Here is a 15143-nt window from a genome sequence, read left to right on the forward strand (position 1 = left end):
TTATAAAACGCCAATGGTAATTATGGGACTATGTGCTGTGTTGGCTGTGATAATAAAGGAATAGATAAAAGGCTGGAAAAGAGATTCAGAGACAAACCAAAGAAGCACAATTAAGGGTGTGAACATTGATAGCCCATTTCTTTGGTAAACTGGCCACCAATTCAAAAACTGTTTACTCGCAATGTTACAAGTACCTGATGGAACAAGCTAGCAGACTATAAATTTTAAAATCAGGGTATCTTTTTAGGTACTTATTCCTTTGAGATAAAGATATTTGTGGGGTCTGTGGTGTGGGTCTGTCAGTAAATCTCATTAAAGTATAGGTTCACTTTTGCCAACAGAGACATTATTGAAATGTTGCTCCCCATCATTTATTATTGTGTATAGTAGAACCTCAGTAATAGCTTTAGTATTGAGAAACATACTGAGAAACTTGGTCCAATTTGTATTTGCATTAGACTACTGCTGTCTGACTTACTTTCCCATATCATTCATTGCACTATGCTGTACCATCAAATGTTTGTTATTAAAAATATACAAATAAAAAAACCCATATTGTTGGAATGCTTAGAATTGTAAACAAGTAATTAGTATATAGTGTGTCTTTGATAAACACTTGGCATGCTAATGCATTGTGTATGAAGATGTTTAAAACCATAAAGGACTCTTTTATGATCCTGGCTTGAAATGGCCATAACATAAAGGAGTCAAACACAAAAGGGGATTGATTAGAAATGTGGTTATTAAAGTATCAAAATGCATAGAGTGAAGAAAAAAAGGGGGAAAGTGGTGGCTAGCAGGACACTATTCTTCCAGTGTCCTCCTGGTTGAGTGAGAGAGGGGCCAGATTGCTGCAGGACAGGCTCTTATAAACTAAGCAGATGGAGGAATGTAAGCCTGTGAAGGACATGCCACAACCCCCCTCAAGATGGGTGACAACTACAAAAATTTCCAGAATAAAATTCAAAAACTTGACAACAGAACACAACTTACTACTGTGAGAGGGCATCTGCTAGTACATAGTCTCACCCACATATTTTTCCAAGAATGAAGTCAAGTAATCTTGTTCTTGACAAGCATAAATGATACTTTTTTTTAGTTCTGCTGGCAAAAACCTACATTACAGTTTTAATTTCTGTGATGTTGATGGTTACATGTTACTCCCTGCATGTTCACATGATAAGATAACATTCACATCTTGCAAATGCTTCATTGGAATGTCTACACAAAGTGAATGTCAAGCTTTCTATAAATTGTTTCTTGTTGAGAATGTGGGAAGAATGGGGAAAAATACATAGAACATACTGTAATTTAGTACGTTTATTTAAGAAAATATATTACAGAAATAAATGTGTATCGCAACTATATGATATAACATCACTGGCAAAGGTACTTTGAGTACAGGATTTCACAATGTGGAAAAAGGAACAGCAAAAAGTATGAAAGTATACATTGTCAAATAAAACTCATTTGCAAGTCAAATATGCCCACTTCTCAGTACGGTACATTCACAGACAAATAAACTAAATACAAAAATATTCTCATTATTTATTATGAAATAACACTATTACCAATACTACACCATCCTATAACTAATAGCATACTTTAGCCTTTACTATAACTGACACTATTGTGTATATCCTAAAAATAATTATTCTGTGAAAACCTATTTATGTTCACTGGGCTCTCCATGATCACAATTAAGGATTTAAGAAAACGTGTTTGAGGGCTAACAGAACTCTCATCTAATTACCAAAATCAAACAGCGGATTCTATTCCATTCAGAACCCATGATGGAACCCGGAATTCTGTAGTGTCTCAACAAAAGAATGAAAGGTTCTAGTGATGTCACAAATTGTGCCCACTATAAATGCGTATGGGTGACCACACCCACGACTCAAACTAACTGAGCTACTGTGGCTTGCTCTGCATGCCAAGCGTCTGTGTGATAATTATTTACGAAGCCGTCCGTACTACCCCTCCTCACCCTTCCCACTTGCAGCCTTCTTGCCCTCCTGCCCTTCGTTGGGGCAGCCCTTGGGGGAATTCAGGTCCAGCTCGACCCCCTCCAGCTCTAGAGCCAGTTTGTTGTCCACGGTTTGGCACTGGTCAGCCTTTTCCAGGTGGAGGTCCAGCTCTGGGTGATGTGCCTCAATCAGGAGCACATACACTACAGACCCCACCAGCGCTCCGACACAGGGAGCAACCAGAGGGACCCACCACCATCCTCCCCCCGCCCTGAGAGAGAGGGGGGGAGAGAGGGAGACACAGAGAGGGGGCAGGGGACAGAGAGAGAGACAGAGAGAAGGGGAAAGGGGGAGAGAGGGAGAGAGGGGGAGAGAGAGAGAGAGAGAGAGAGAGAGAGAGAGAAGAAGAAGAAGAGACAGAGAGGGGGGAGAGATGTGACACCGTGTACCATCTACCACCACTACTTCCTGAATATCCATTAGCTTTAGTTTGATCCATCATTACTTAATATTACATTATTAGCATCGGTGTCTGTTATATTTGTGAAGATGAAGGCCTCTTCACTAGAAATTTGTTTAAAATGTTTTAATTTTATATAGAAATCTGTTATAATCAAGCTCAAAATTTACATTTATTTTGTACTGAGAGACAATGTATGGATTATCAGACAAATTAAATAATGATTGCTACAGATTTCCAATTTTCATTATGTTCAAAACACTTAATGTAAGGTCTTCACTTTCATTACCAATTTACTGCATTTTTAGCTATTTCTATAATTGATAATGGATTTTGAAGCCCATCTGTATCTGAAGAGGATTAATCAGTAACTATTTTGTAAACAGTTGTTTCAGCTGATTTGGGAAAACAATGATTAATTCAGCAATTAACACATTACTTCAGTCTACCTTAAACTGCCACTGGTCTAAATGTGTGACTGATTAAGGCTAGTGGCACACCTGCTGGCGATTATAATTGGCATGTCTTTAAAGCAGGTGTGTGATGAGCAGGTGGGGGCCATTTTGTAGGGTTGAGGTCCCTTCCATGAAAAACATGCAAGTTCCTTGCTGTAAATCTTTTGAATAAATGCCTTTTTTTAAAGATACTCTTTCTCTCCAATGGCTGTAAATTATTCAGCATGACAAAGTAGTGCCCTGCTTTGTCACAATATTAGTTTGTATGTCTCCAACCAGAGACCTCCCAGCTATCCAGGGTTGCCTCACTCCTCCACTCTTTTGCCCTCTCCCAGTCTTCTTTTCCCCCCACACACAAGGCTGGTAACCAACTAGACCTTGTATTCACCAGAAGCTGCTCCATTCCCCAACTCACGCTGACGCCCCTCCATGTCTCAGACCACTTTCTTTCTCCCTGTCCTACTTACTCCCCCACAATTCATTCAACTGTTCACCCACAGTAGGTTTCAAGAAATCTCTCTACTCTGTCATAATCCTCCCTCATCTCCACTGCTCTCTCTATACTTCCCCCTGCTTCTTTCTCTAACCTGCCAGTTGATCTTGCTACCTCCACCTTCAACTCCTGCCTCTCCCAGTCCCTCGACTCACTTTATCCTCTTGTCTCCAAATCAGCACGCTCTTCACCCCCCTGCCCATGGCTGACTGAGTCACTACGCTCCAGCAGAACATCACTGCATGCTGCAGAGAGGAAGTGGAGGAAATCCTGATCCTCTGATGACCTGACCGCATACCATACCCTGCTGGTGACTTTCACATCTGCCCTCACATCAGCTAAAGCCTCATTTTTCCAATCTAAGATCAGTGCATGTGTCTCTAACCCATGCAAACTATTCTCCACCTTCTCTTCCCTCCTCATTCCTCCTCCACCCCTATCTCCCTCTTCCCTTTCCGCAGATGACTTTCTGGCCACCTTTGAAGGAAAGGTGGCTAAAATCCGGAACTCCTTTGCCCATCCAGTGAGCCCCCCAACCCCGCAGGACAAACCCACGGCCACACTGACCTCCTTTGAGATGCTGGAGGACTCCGATGTACTACAACTCATCACTTCTCATGATGCAACCACCTGTCCACTTGACCCCATCCCATCTACAGTCCTCCAATCAATTTCCAGCAAGATCCTTCCCTATCTATCCTCCATTGTTAATTTCTCTCTTGCCTCTGGTCATGTTCCCTCTGATTTTAAGATGGCTCGCGTTACCCCACTCCTCAAAAAATGCACCTCAGACCCCTCCAATGTAATGAGTTATCGACTCGTATCACTTCTACCTTTTCTGTCCAAAACCCTTGCACACGCAGTGCTTAAACAACTAACTTATTTTCTCCATCAGAACGACCTGCTAGACCCTCACCAGTCAGGCTTCCGATCCGGGCACTCAACAGAGACTGCGCTCCTGGCTGTGACGGAGGCACTTGCCACTGCAAGAGCCTCACGCCTCTCCTCTGTCCTGATCCTTCTTGACCTGTCTGCAGCATTCGACACAGTCAACCACAAAATACTCCTCTCCACCTTGGCTTAGATGGGCATTGCTGGGACTGCCCTGTCTTGGTTCGCTTCTTATATTGCAGATAGGTTCTACCAGGTCACCTGGATGGGGTCTGCCTTTGCTTCTCATCCCCTTGTTACGGGAGTAACGCAGGGATCTGTACTGGGTCCTCTGCTGTTAGCCATATACACCAAATCTCTTTGTTCAGTTATCAATTCACACGGCTTCTCCTATCATTGTTATGCAGATGACAGGCAACTCTTCTTTTCTTACCCCCCTCTGCCTCACAGGTTGATGACAAGATATCTTCCTGCCTGGCTGACATCTCTACCTGGATTGCCAGCCACCACCTGAAGCTCAACCTCAACAAAACTGAGCTGCTCTTCTTTCCATACAAGACCTCCTTACTACATGAGCTCTCAATCAAGGTTGATGGCACCACAGTGACTGCCTCTCACTCTGCAAAGAGCCTGGGGGTGGTACTGGATGACCAACTGGACCTCAAGTAGCACATCAAGGCAACATCACGGTCCTGCAGATTCCTTCTGTACAACATCAGAAGAATTCGACCATACCTGACTATGCACTCTACCCAGCTGCTCATACAGGCTACGGTGACCTCCCGCCTTGATTACTGCAGCTCTCTCCTTGCAAGCCTGCCAGCTTGTGCCATATAGCCACTACAGATGATTCAAAATGCTGCTGCCCAACTCATCTTCAACCTTCCAAAATTCTCCCACGTCATTCCTCTGCTGCGATCACTCCACTGGCTACCGGTCACTGCCAGGATCCGGTTCAAAGTCCTGACCCTCGCTTACACTGCAGCCAACAGGACAGCCCCTATCTACTTGCAGGGCACAATTCAATCCTATACGTCTACTCGACCACTCCGCTCTGCACAGAGCTTCTCCACCCTAGCTTCCCAGTGGTGGAACAAACTCCTTGTTCCTCTTCAAACCTCTCCCTCACTACCCATCTTCCGCCGTGGTCTGAAGACTCATCTCTTCAGACTATACCTGGACTAACTACCACCACTCTGTATATTTCATTATAAATCCCCCCCCCCCATTTCATGACACTTGTTACATGTTTCCCCATCCCAGCACATTTTGGTAATTTGTATTTGTCCTAATATTGTAGCTTGTTCTTCTGCCTAGTTGGCTTGGCAGAGGTTAGGTCAGAATAGTGTTCACGGCTAGATATAGCTGTACAAAATAAGTATTGTATCTTATTGAACCTGTGTTTTGTAGTTGTCCATGACCATGAAATGCACTTTTGTACATCACTTTGGATAAAAGCGTCTGCCAAATAAATGTAATGTAATGTCTGTGTGCATTAGCAGAGGGTGTAAGGGTGACCTACCAGAACACTTGCTCTCCCCAGCCTGCGATATAGCTGTACAGCCGGGGCCCCAGGTCTCTGGCCGGGTTGAGGGCGTAGCCACAGTTGACGCCCATGGATATCCCGATCACCAGGACAACCAGGCCCACCAGAAGCGGTGCCAGCTCAGGAGGGATGCGGGTGTTCCTGCGGTCCCCCACAGCCAGGATGCACACCAGCAGCATGCCAGTCCCAATCACCTGCCCGGGACACAGCCAGTGTTAGCGCACGTCAAGGCACTGCGCTGGTGTGCTAACAGCTGAGAGGCTAATGCACCCTCAAAACATCACAACAGCAACACCAACACCAACCACAACATCAACGACAGCAACAGCAACCACAACAAGAACAGCAGCAACAACAGCAATAGCTACTCCAACAACATCAACAACAACAGCAACACCAACAACAACAATAAAACCAACACAAACAGCAACACCAACACCAACAAAAACAATATCACCAACACAAACACCAACAACAGCAACAGTGTGGAGGGATGGTGTGGTTAGGGCGCCATCTGCGGGCGGAGAGGGAGCGGTTTTGCTGGCGCTACAACCCCAGGTGTGTGCAATCTCAAGTAATTGCTAATTGTTTATATGCTCTGCCTGCAGTGAGACCGGGGCGCTGGAATGAAACGCACGCGGGAGCGACGCCGAGCGATTCCCTTATCGTGTGTGTTTTGTTTCGGTTTGGTTTAGTTTGTGTTCGTGTATGTACGGTCTGAAACCAAGCGAAATAAAACCTGTGTGCGTCCGAGAACAGAGGATTGTGTGGCTTGTGGGGAGAAGGACTGCAGCACTTGTTACAAACAGCAACAGTAATAACAACAGCAGCAACAACAACACCAACAGTAACAACAACAGACTGAAGACTGATTGTCTGGCAGTCGGAGGGTTGTGGGTTCAAAACCCCGCCCTGGGCATGTCGAAGTGTCCTTGAGCAAGACACCTAACCCCTAACCCCTAACTGCTCTGGCGAATGAGAGGCATCAATTGTAAAGCGCTTTGGATAAAAGCGCTATATAAATGCAGTCCATTTACCATTTACCATTTACAACAGCAGCAACAACAACACCAACAGTAACAACAACAACAACAACAGCAACAGCAACAACATCAACAGCAATAATAATAATAATAATAATAATAAGAAGAAGAAGAACAGTGGCAGTGATCTCCAGAAGACTCAGGTGAGCTTACCTGGTCCACAAAGCCACTCCACAGACTGAGGTAATCTGCAGGGTAAGTGGCGAAAATTCCAGCGGTGGCAGTCGGTCCTGTTACAGTCAGCTGCCCATTGCTGAAGTGCATAATGGCATCTACACACACACACACACACACACACACATGCGCACACGCACATACACACACACACACACACACACACACATGCGTGCACATACACACACACACACACGTGCGCACGCACATACACACACACACACACACACACACACATGCGTGCACATACACACACGAACACACACACACATGTGTGCACGCACATACACACACACATGCGCACGCACATACACACACACACACGCACACATGCGCACACACACATACACACATACACGCACACACGCACATACACACACACACACATGGGTGCACACACACACGTGCGTGCAAACACACACACACACACACACACACACACATACATGCTGATTCATATTTGATTCATATTTTTTGTGTTTCTCATATAAACTTCACCCTAGTAAACTGTAAAAGCTAATATTTAGCTGATGCTAATATTGAAGCATAGAGATATGTAATAAAAAAATTAACTATCTCTGTGTCCACTCTGATTAGGTCTTGAACGGACCAACAAACTCCTGACACTGCTGCAAGTCCTGGTAAACTGCTCCACATGATAATAACTTCTGAATATGGTTAAAAGCTACTCCATACATTGCTTAACCCTCTCCTGTATGGAAAGAAACTTTCAGTATGGTGGTGCTTTCTATCCCCGCCTGCTCACCGTAGTACTGCAAGGCGACGGTGGCAGCGGCAAGGAAGGCCCCAAACACCTGGAAGAAGACATAGAAGGGCAGAGTCCTCCAAGGGTGCCTTCCCAGCATGCACAGGCTGAGGGTGACTGCGGGGTTCAGGTGAGCTCCTGGACAGAGAGAGCACACTCACCATTAAGAACACTTAATGTATAGTGCACATACCACATAGCACACTTACTGTATAGCACCCTTACCGCATAGCACACTTACCGCAAAATTACCACATTGTACACTTACTGTATAGAATCCTTACCGCATAGCACACTTACCGCATAGCAGAATTACCACATAGAACACTTACTGTATAGTACCCTTATCACATTGCACACTTACTAAATAGCAGTTTCCACATAGTACGCTTACCACATGTGCACTTACCGCACAGCACACTAAACGCATAGCACGCTTACCACAAAACACACTTACCACATGCATACACACTTTAGCTCCAGCACTCAAAGGAGGGCAAATCCATAACTATGAGAGGCCATTTAGGCCATAAATCATACTTCCTCTCACACACACCATCATACTCTCTCACACACACCATTTTCCTTCCTCTCACACACACCATCATACTCTCTCACACACACCATTCTACTTCCTCTCACACACACCATTATACTCACTCACATACACCATCATACTCTCCCACACACACCATTATACACTCTCACACACAACAACACACCCTTCTCCCAAGTTTCTTTTAACAGAAAGGAGCTTTTGGGATGGCTGCTGGATTTACTTTTTGACATTCTGGGCAGTCTGCACACCACTGGCAGATGTAACCCCGTATGCCTGACTAATAAGATTGAGCCATTATACGGTTAAGTGTCTTGTCCTGCACCAAATGACCTGCCATCAGTTCGTTGTGAGCTGCCTGAGAACCCATTTTCTGATGGCTTTTTGGCACTAAAAGTTTTGTGCTATCCTCGTTTGTAAATGGGTCCCGACTCATCTGATACATCCATCCATAATCTATACCCGCTTATCCTGAGCAGGGTCGTGGGGGGTGCAGGAGACGATCCCAGCGTGCATTGGGGCGAGAGGCTGGAATACACCCTGGGCAGGCCGCCAATCTATCGCAGGCACAAACACCATTCACTCACACACTCACACCTATGGGCAATTTAGAGTCTCCAATTAGCCTACCTGCATGTCTTTGGACTGTGGGAGGAAACCGGAGTACTCGGGGGAAACCCACGCGGACATGGGGAGAACATGCAAACTCCACACAGAGAGGCCCCAAGTCAAGCTTCAAACCCACAACCTTCTTGCTGTGAGGTGACAGTGCTACCCGCTGCTCATCCCATACAACTTATCCTAAATAATACAAAAATAGGGGTATGTCACTGCCCTCTGCTGGTTGAGAAGCCTCCCAATCGACTGTTCGAGGGCAAAGTCAGTCACTCTGGAGAGCAGGGGAGGGAGTCGCGTAGTTTCTCAACGACAAATACCCCCCCCCCCCCCCCCCGCCCCCCCGAACCTGTGTCAGACATTTCTGCCTCACCAGGACCAGGGGTTTGCCTACCAGATGGCCCCTACCCTGCATCGCCGTCATCCGTGACCACCTCCCCCCTCTGCTGTGATAAAAGGACAATGAACCCCCTTGCCGGCCCTCTTCCGTCAGTCTTTAGCGGAAGGGGGTGCGGGCAGTAACCCCAGCCACCATGCCATACTTTTGTCCCCCAGTTGAAAATTTAATCCGTGCTGTGGGATAATAATGTACATCCCCGTGCACACACTTAATACCCACCTCTGTGAGTCTATGAATTGCCTCTGGTGGAACCAGGCGTTGGTGCACGATAAGGGTAGGGTACGATAGCAACCAGAGTCCAACAACGCCTGAATTGTATCCCCTTCCATACACACTGGTATGAGATACGTCTCTGCTGGAGCGGGGGACGGACGTGTGGCGTGTGGAACGTGGATTCCAATGTTCACTTCCATCAGGGGACAATCTTTTCTAATGTGCCCTTCATGTCTGCAAGGCCAACAACCCAGGCCTCAACATTTCTGACACACTTGTCTGACCTGAATGGGGGTAAGAAGGTGGCTAAAAGTCATGTGGGTAGAGGTGGTGCTTCAGGAGAACGGGGGCTTGGGACTGGGGCTGGGTTGAACAGGAAACTGGGTGAAAAGGGGAGGGGTAGGGAAGGTGGGGAGGCTTTTTAAAAGGTCCGCTCCTTGGAAGTTTCCTCCCCTCTCCGACAGACAGACGGTTCTCCGGCAGCTGTATGGCCGCACTCAGGGAGGTTGATACAGGTGGTACAGGAGCCAATCAGAGGTCCCTTTCGGGAGCCCCATTATGAACTTCTCCAGCGCCACCTTCTCCACGATTTCTTCCGGAGCGCGGCACTCCGGTTGCAGCCAGCGTCAGCAGGAGTCGAGGCCTTGCCGAGCATGAGCGAAGGGCCGACCGACTGCAGACAACGAAAGTTCGCGCGGCTACTTCTGGTGGCTCCATTCCCTTCAGCAACTCTGTCGGGGTGGCTCGCTCCGCAGCCTGCGATGCGCTAGCTCGCGTCGCTTGTTGCTGATGTTCCTGCAGGCTGCAGAGAGCTTTTTGTCGCGACTCCTGCGTCTGTGCTAGCTGCTTCACCATCCGCACTAGTGGAGCGAACTCCATCTTCAGAGATTCCTCCGCCCTGGGTTTCCGCACCAAATATGTCACACGCCGTGACTACCCTGGTTGGGACAGAAGAGCTGGACACAGGGAGATGTGGAAATTCCAGATAACTCTGGCGTTTTATTAGGAGTAGCGAGAGAGAGCCCGTTCACCCACGAACACAAACGAAAAAACCTTCACCTGTCACCCTCAAGGGATCTGGGCAAAAACAATTAACTAAAATAATAAATACAAAACAAATGAAATCACATGGTCACTTTTCAGCCTTTCCCAGACGGTATGTGCTCTCTCTCGCTGTTGTGGGGGATCCCCGGTCTCAGACGCCTACTGTGGAAACAAGCACACTTTTAATCCTGGACTGATTCATAACATAATCCAGGTGTGTGCCTATTTAACCAGTAGGCGTGGTCCTCTAATTGCTCTGAATTCCTCCCACAAACCGAACCTTGCCACACTGTAAACAATGAAAACGAGCCAGTATTGCAGTAGGTGACAAGCTCTTATTTTTTTACAGCAATTTACAGCAACAGGAGACAAGCGGCCGTTGCAAAGCGAAGTAGGCGGGACGAAAATAGACTAGAGGTCTATTTTATGCAAATACTGAGCGATGTGACACAGCGACTACCAATGGGAGTGAAGGCAGCGTGACAGACGTTGCTGAAACAAATGTGTAATCATGTCTAGCCTACTTGTTTAGTTCTGTAACCTGGTAACCACAAGCCAGAAACGCCCATAAGCGACAAGCGACAACGGTATATCTCCCTCCTGTGTCGCCCCGTGTGACCGTAGGGTAAGGAGTCATTTACAGCTTTAGAAAGTATTAGACTACAATCAAATCACAGAGTTACTGATCACATTTCTATTTATTTTGGAAGTCATTTGTCTATCTTCTTTTAAAAAACAGAGCTCCCTAACATAAAATGGCTGAGTGCACACTTCTTGACTGTAGAATTTAAACAAGTCAGAAGTTGTGGCTAGCCTGATAGCTAGATATAATTACGTACAGTCAACTGCCAACGAATGTTTGTATCGTTTGGAAAAGTTAGCCAGCTACAACTGCTCTACTGTCTAGCTAGCTGGCTGGGGCTAGTCAGAGGACAGCTCAATCTCTAGCTGGTGAAACTTAATAGATATTTAGTTAGCTAGCTAACCACAACTTTTCACTGCATTTCAGTCTTGCTAGCTCGCGTAACCTTTTTATAAGTACGTAGCTAGCTAATGTAATGTACTGTACATGTCTTGCTGAATGCTTCTATAAAAATGTTGACTGCCTTATGTATTAATTTAACTCACAGAAATGTTTGAAACCACATTAGAAATGGCCTCGTCACAATAAGTCACTTGTTTTCTTCCACAAAATCATAAATCAGCAAAGCCACAGTTCGTCAGACGATTTGAAAGCATTTTCGGAGCGCACCCCCGCGGGTTAGCATCATTGCTCTGCGTTTACCGTGATCCTTCACGTGTAGGTACCCAGTGCGCACGCTCTTGTGCCAAAATCCCTCAGTCAAACATGGCAGCCTCCATGAATTGGCTTCATGCGCCACTGAGCACCTCACATAGGAATATATGGAACCGGTAAGCAGAAGCTGTCTCCATTTCTTGTATATCTTGACGATTCTCTCACACACAGACGATCATAAACTCTCACACATACTAGGCCTACTATAGTCTCTCGCACATACATTCATTCTCTTTCACACATAATACTATTCTCTATGATGGTGTGTGTAAGAGAGTATAATGGTGTAAATGAATAAAAAAGTATTATTATTTTTATTATTATTATTATTATTATTATTATTATTATTATTATTACTATTATTATTAATAATAATAATAATAATAATAATAATAATAATAATGTAGCACCTTGCAGGCAATACAGCATGACACACAAACAATATAAGGAACTGTAAAATGAAAAGCATTGGAGATTGAAAAAAAACTAAAAATGTAAATAAGAAATATAAAATCACAGGAAATAAGAACAACAAAATGAAACCAGATAAAAGCAAACAATTAAACATAAGAAGCAGTATCGGGCAAATATAACACAGAGGATAGAAATAAAGGATGTATGCCAACCTGACACGCCTCGAGAGACGTAGACTCCAAAGGTGGTGCCTAGGGCAAAGCCTAGGTTGATGGACAGGTACTGCCCCTTGGTGTTCTCAGAGGTCGTCACCTGGGCGACGGCCCCACAGCCAAACACCTGCGGTTACACAAAGAGCGGCCCTGTCAGCTGTGAGCGCCGAGCCACGCCCCCGCCGCGTACTGACCGGAGCCCAAGGACAGGAGCGCTACACTGGGGCAACTCCCAGCTCCCTGGCAACAGAGGCCTTTCACACCGCCGACTCTGTGAGAGTGTGTGTCCTCACAAGGATAGAAAGATGAGGAAAATGTATCTTTGTGGGGACCTTTTTCTGGTCTCCACATGGTCAAGAGGCTGTTTTAGGGTTAGGACTTAGGGTTAGGGTTAGGGTTAGAATTAGGTTAAGGTTAGGGTTAAGGTTAGGCATGTAGTGGTTGGGGTTAGGGTTAGGGTTAGAGGTTAGAGGTTATGGAATGAATGTAGTCGATGGGAAGTCCTCACAAGGATAGCAGTACGGGACTGTGTGTGTATATATATGTGCATGTGTGTGTGTGTGTGTACATGTGCGTGTGTGTGCGCGCGCATGTGTGTGTGTGAGAGAGAGTGTGTATATGTATGTGTGTGTGTGCATGTAAGTGTGCCTGTGTGTGTGTGTGTGTGTGTGTATATGTGCGTATGTGTGTGTGTATATATGTGAGTGTGTGTGTGAGTGTGTGCTTCTGTCTAATACTCTCACACATTAACCTGCTGAATCAGGACAGTCTGATTTCCCTCGTTAGTTTTAGGGTCAAAGTCTCCTCCAGCTTTCCCGTCTAAGTCAACCCACAGAAGCTCCCCGTAAGAGACTATTTGGGACCTTAAGAGAACTGCGGCCAGCGAAAAGGGTAAATCAGGGAGGAAGCACATGACTCGAGTGATGCATGGACTGCTGGGATCATAACACATATGAACAGGGGATGAAAAAGAGGACAGAAGAAAGAAGGAGCGAAGGAGAGAGGAAGAGCTGTAACACATGCAAGTTTTGGTCTTTTTGTTACACATTTTGTCACAGCAGTCCAAAAATGTAGGGCTAGTCACCTGTGCCTAGGGCCACTGATTGAGAATCTGCACTTAGTATTGTCAACCATTAAATATTTTCTTTGCTGAGCTGAGCGTTTCATCTTGTTTTCCAACACAAAGATGGCCTTGGCAATAACGCAACACATTCTGCTGTCTGCAATCATTGCACTTTGACAGGTAACGATTGGCAGATAAGATAAGACGAGATGAAGATGCCTCTGTTTCTGTATTCGGGTTCATCCCACGTACTGAAGACAAGACAGCGTGGAAACAACAAAGACAGTGGAGGATCAGAGCTGGAATGCAGAACAACCTCAGCACAATGATCAGAGGAAAACAAATCCACAGGAACACTCCAGAGAACGCGTCAAACTATACGTACGCGCACGGAACCTTATTCGACAAAATACTCACGATCAAGACGTAGACTCCCAAACACTCGGCCAGGCACTGTCTGAGCAGAAGGCTCTCGATTCGGACTCTCCTGAACACGGAGTCCATCTCTGTGCCAGCGCGAAACCGCCAACCCTGGACCGTTCTGACGCTGATCGGGGCAGGACGTCCGAGCCTGAGCGCTCACAGGTGCCAGAGAATGCGAGAGCTAAATTATCTTGGACTTTTATACTCCAATAGTCTACGTCAGTGTTTATACCATGGAGGGGGAGCACCTGTTGATTTCAGCATTTCATTGCAGTGGTAGTCCTTTAAATGAATCTTATAGAACTGGGAATGATAGTTTTTATTCAGATATATAGCAGTTTTGACATCTAAAGTTTTATTACTACATTGTCTTACTGTTTTTGTCTTACTGATTGGCCATCTTTGCAGAAGTAATTTTGGTTGTAGCACATCTTTTTTCCACCAGACTACTGTAATTTGGTAGCATTTTTGAAAAACAAATGGCCATTCAGTTGTAGCAACATATCTATGAATCTCATTCCTATGTCAAATATCTTATCAACTTTTCATGCTTACCACTTATACACTTTATATTCTAAAAACTCCAGATGCTGCAGTGCATTGTATTGATAGTCCTTTTTTCAGTCAGGTCCCCCTTTGCACCTTCGGCAATAGGGAGTTTTTTGGAGCCTTCTCGACGACATTTTTGATTCTCCTTGGATGCTATTCTGGTCTGTAATGGTCTCCGCCCCCCCCCCCCCTCCCCCAATGTCTCTGTGTGCCCAGCCCACTCCCCCCCCCCCCCCCCCCCCTGCACCCCCCACTTTGAGAATCACTGTTCTATCTAAATTAAATATCCCCATAAAGGGCTCCAAAGCACTTCACTCTCTCCCGTCCCTTTCCAATATGCTGCACAGGCAGATGCCCTGAGTACGTAAGTGTACAAAGCTCATTCATGATTCACATCAAAGTTCATACATGATTTCAGCAGTCTCTAGCTGATTTTCTGCATGCAACAGCACCTACAAAACCATCAGAAGCTCTGTGTTAGGCCTAGTGCATTCACTCTCGGTTCAAATATTAACCTTCTACAGGAACACCAATATAACGAGGTTTTTTATTCCTCATATAT

General features: G+C 45.7%; 1 protein-coding gene and 1 long non-coding RNA gene across 2 annotated transcripts; one reads left to right on the plus strand and one right to left on the minus strand.

Moving 5' to 3' along the window:
* Nucleotides 1-1305: 1305 nt before the first annotated feature.
* On the minus strand, nt 1306-14392 carry LOC118233060 (aquaporin-10-like). Its single transcript, XM_035428387.1, has 6 exons — nt 14027-14392; nt 12547-12673; nt 7796-7933; nt 7009-7127; nt 5789-6006; nt 1306-2238 (listed from the first exon to the last, which is right to left on the minus strand). Exons 1-6 carry the CDS (start codon nt 14111-14113, stop codon nt 1974-1976), a joined length of 954 nt encoding a protein of 317 aa, XP_035284278.1. The 5' UTR covers nt 14114-14392; the 3' UTR covers nt 1306-1973.
* Nucleotides 7481-13553, plus strand: LOC118233061. The gene is made up of 3 exons (XR_004766443.1): nt 7481-7670; nt 7801-7925; nt 13333-13553. It is a non-coding gene; the product is annotated as an uncharacterized LOC118233061 (long non-coding RNA).
* Nucleotides 14393-15143: the final 751 nt, after the last annotated feature.

The sequence above is a fragment of the Anguilla anguilla genome, chromosome 8 (genome assembly GCF_013347855.1).
Source record: "Anguilla anguilla isolate fAngAng1 chromosome 8, fAngAng1.pri, whole genome shotgun sequence".
Taxonomy (NCBI): domain Eukaryota; kingdom Metazoa; phylum Chordata; class Actinopteri; order Anguilliformes; family Anguillidae; genus Anguilla; species Anguilla anguilla.

Bases quoted from the DNA above. Each gene is read 5' to 3' on its own strand.
- LOC118233060 (XM_035428387.1), bottom strand. From the start codon at position 14,113: ATGGACTCCGTGTTCAGGAGAGTCCGAATCGAGAGCCTTCTGCTCAGA. The intron at 7,128-7,795 runs GTGAGCAGGCGG...GTGTGTGTGTAG, and splicing joins CGTCGCCTTGCAGTACTACG to ATGCCATTATGCACTTCAGC. The intron at 6,007-7,008 runs GTAAGCTCACCT...TGTCCCGGGCAG, and splicing joins GGAGTGGCTTTGTGGACCAG to GTGATTGGGACTGGCATGCT.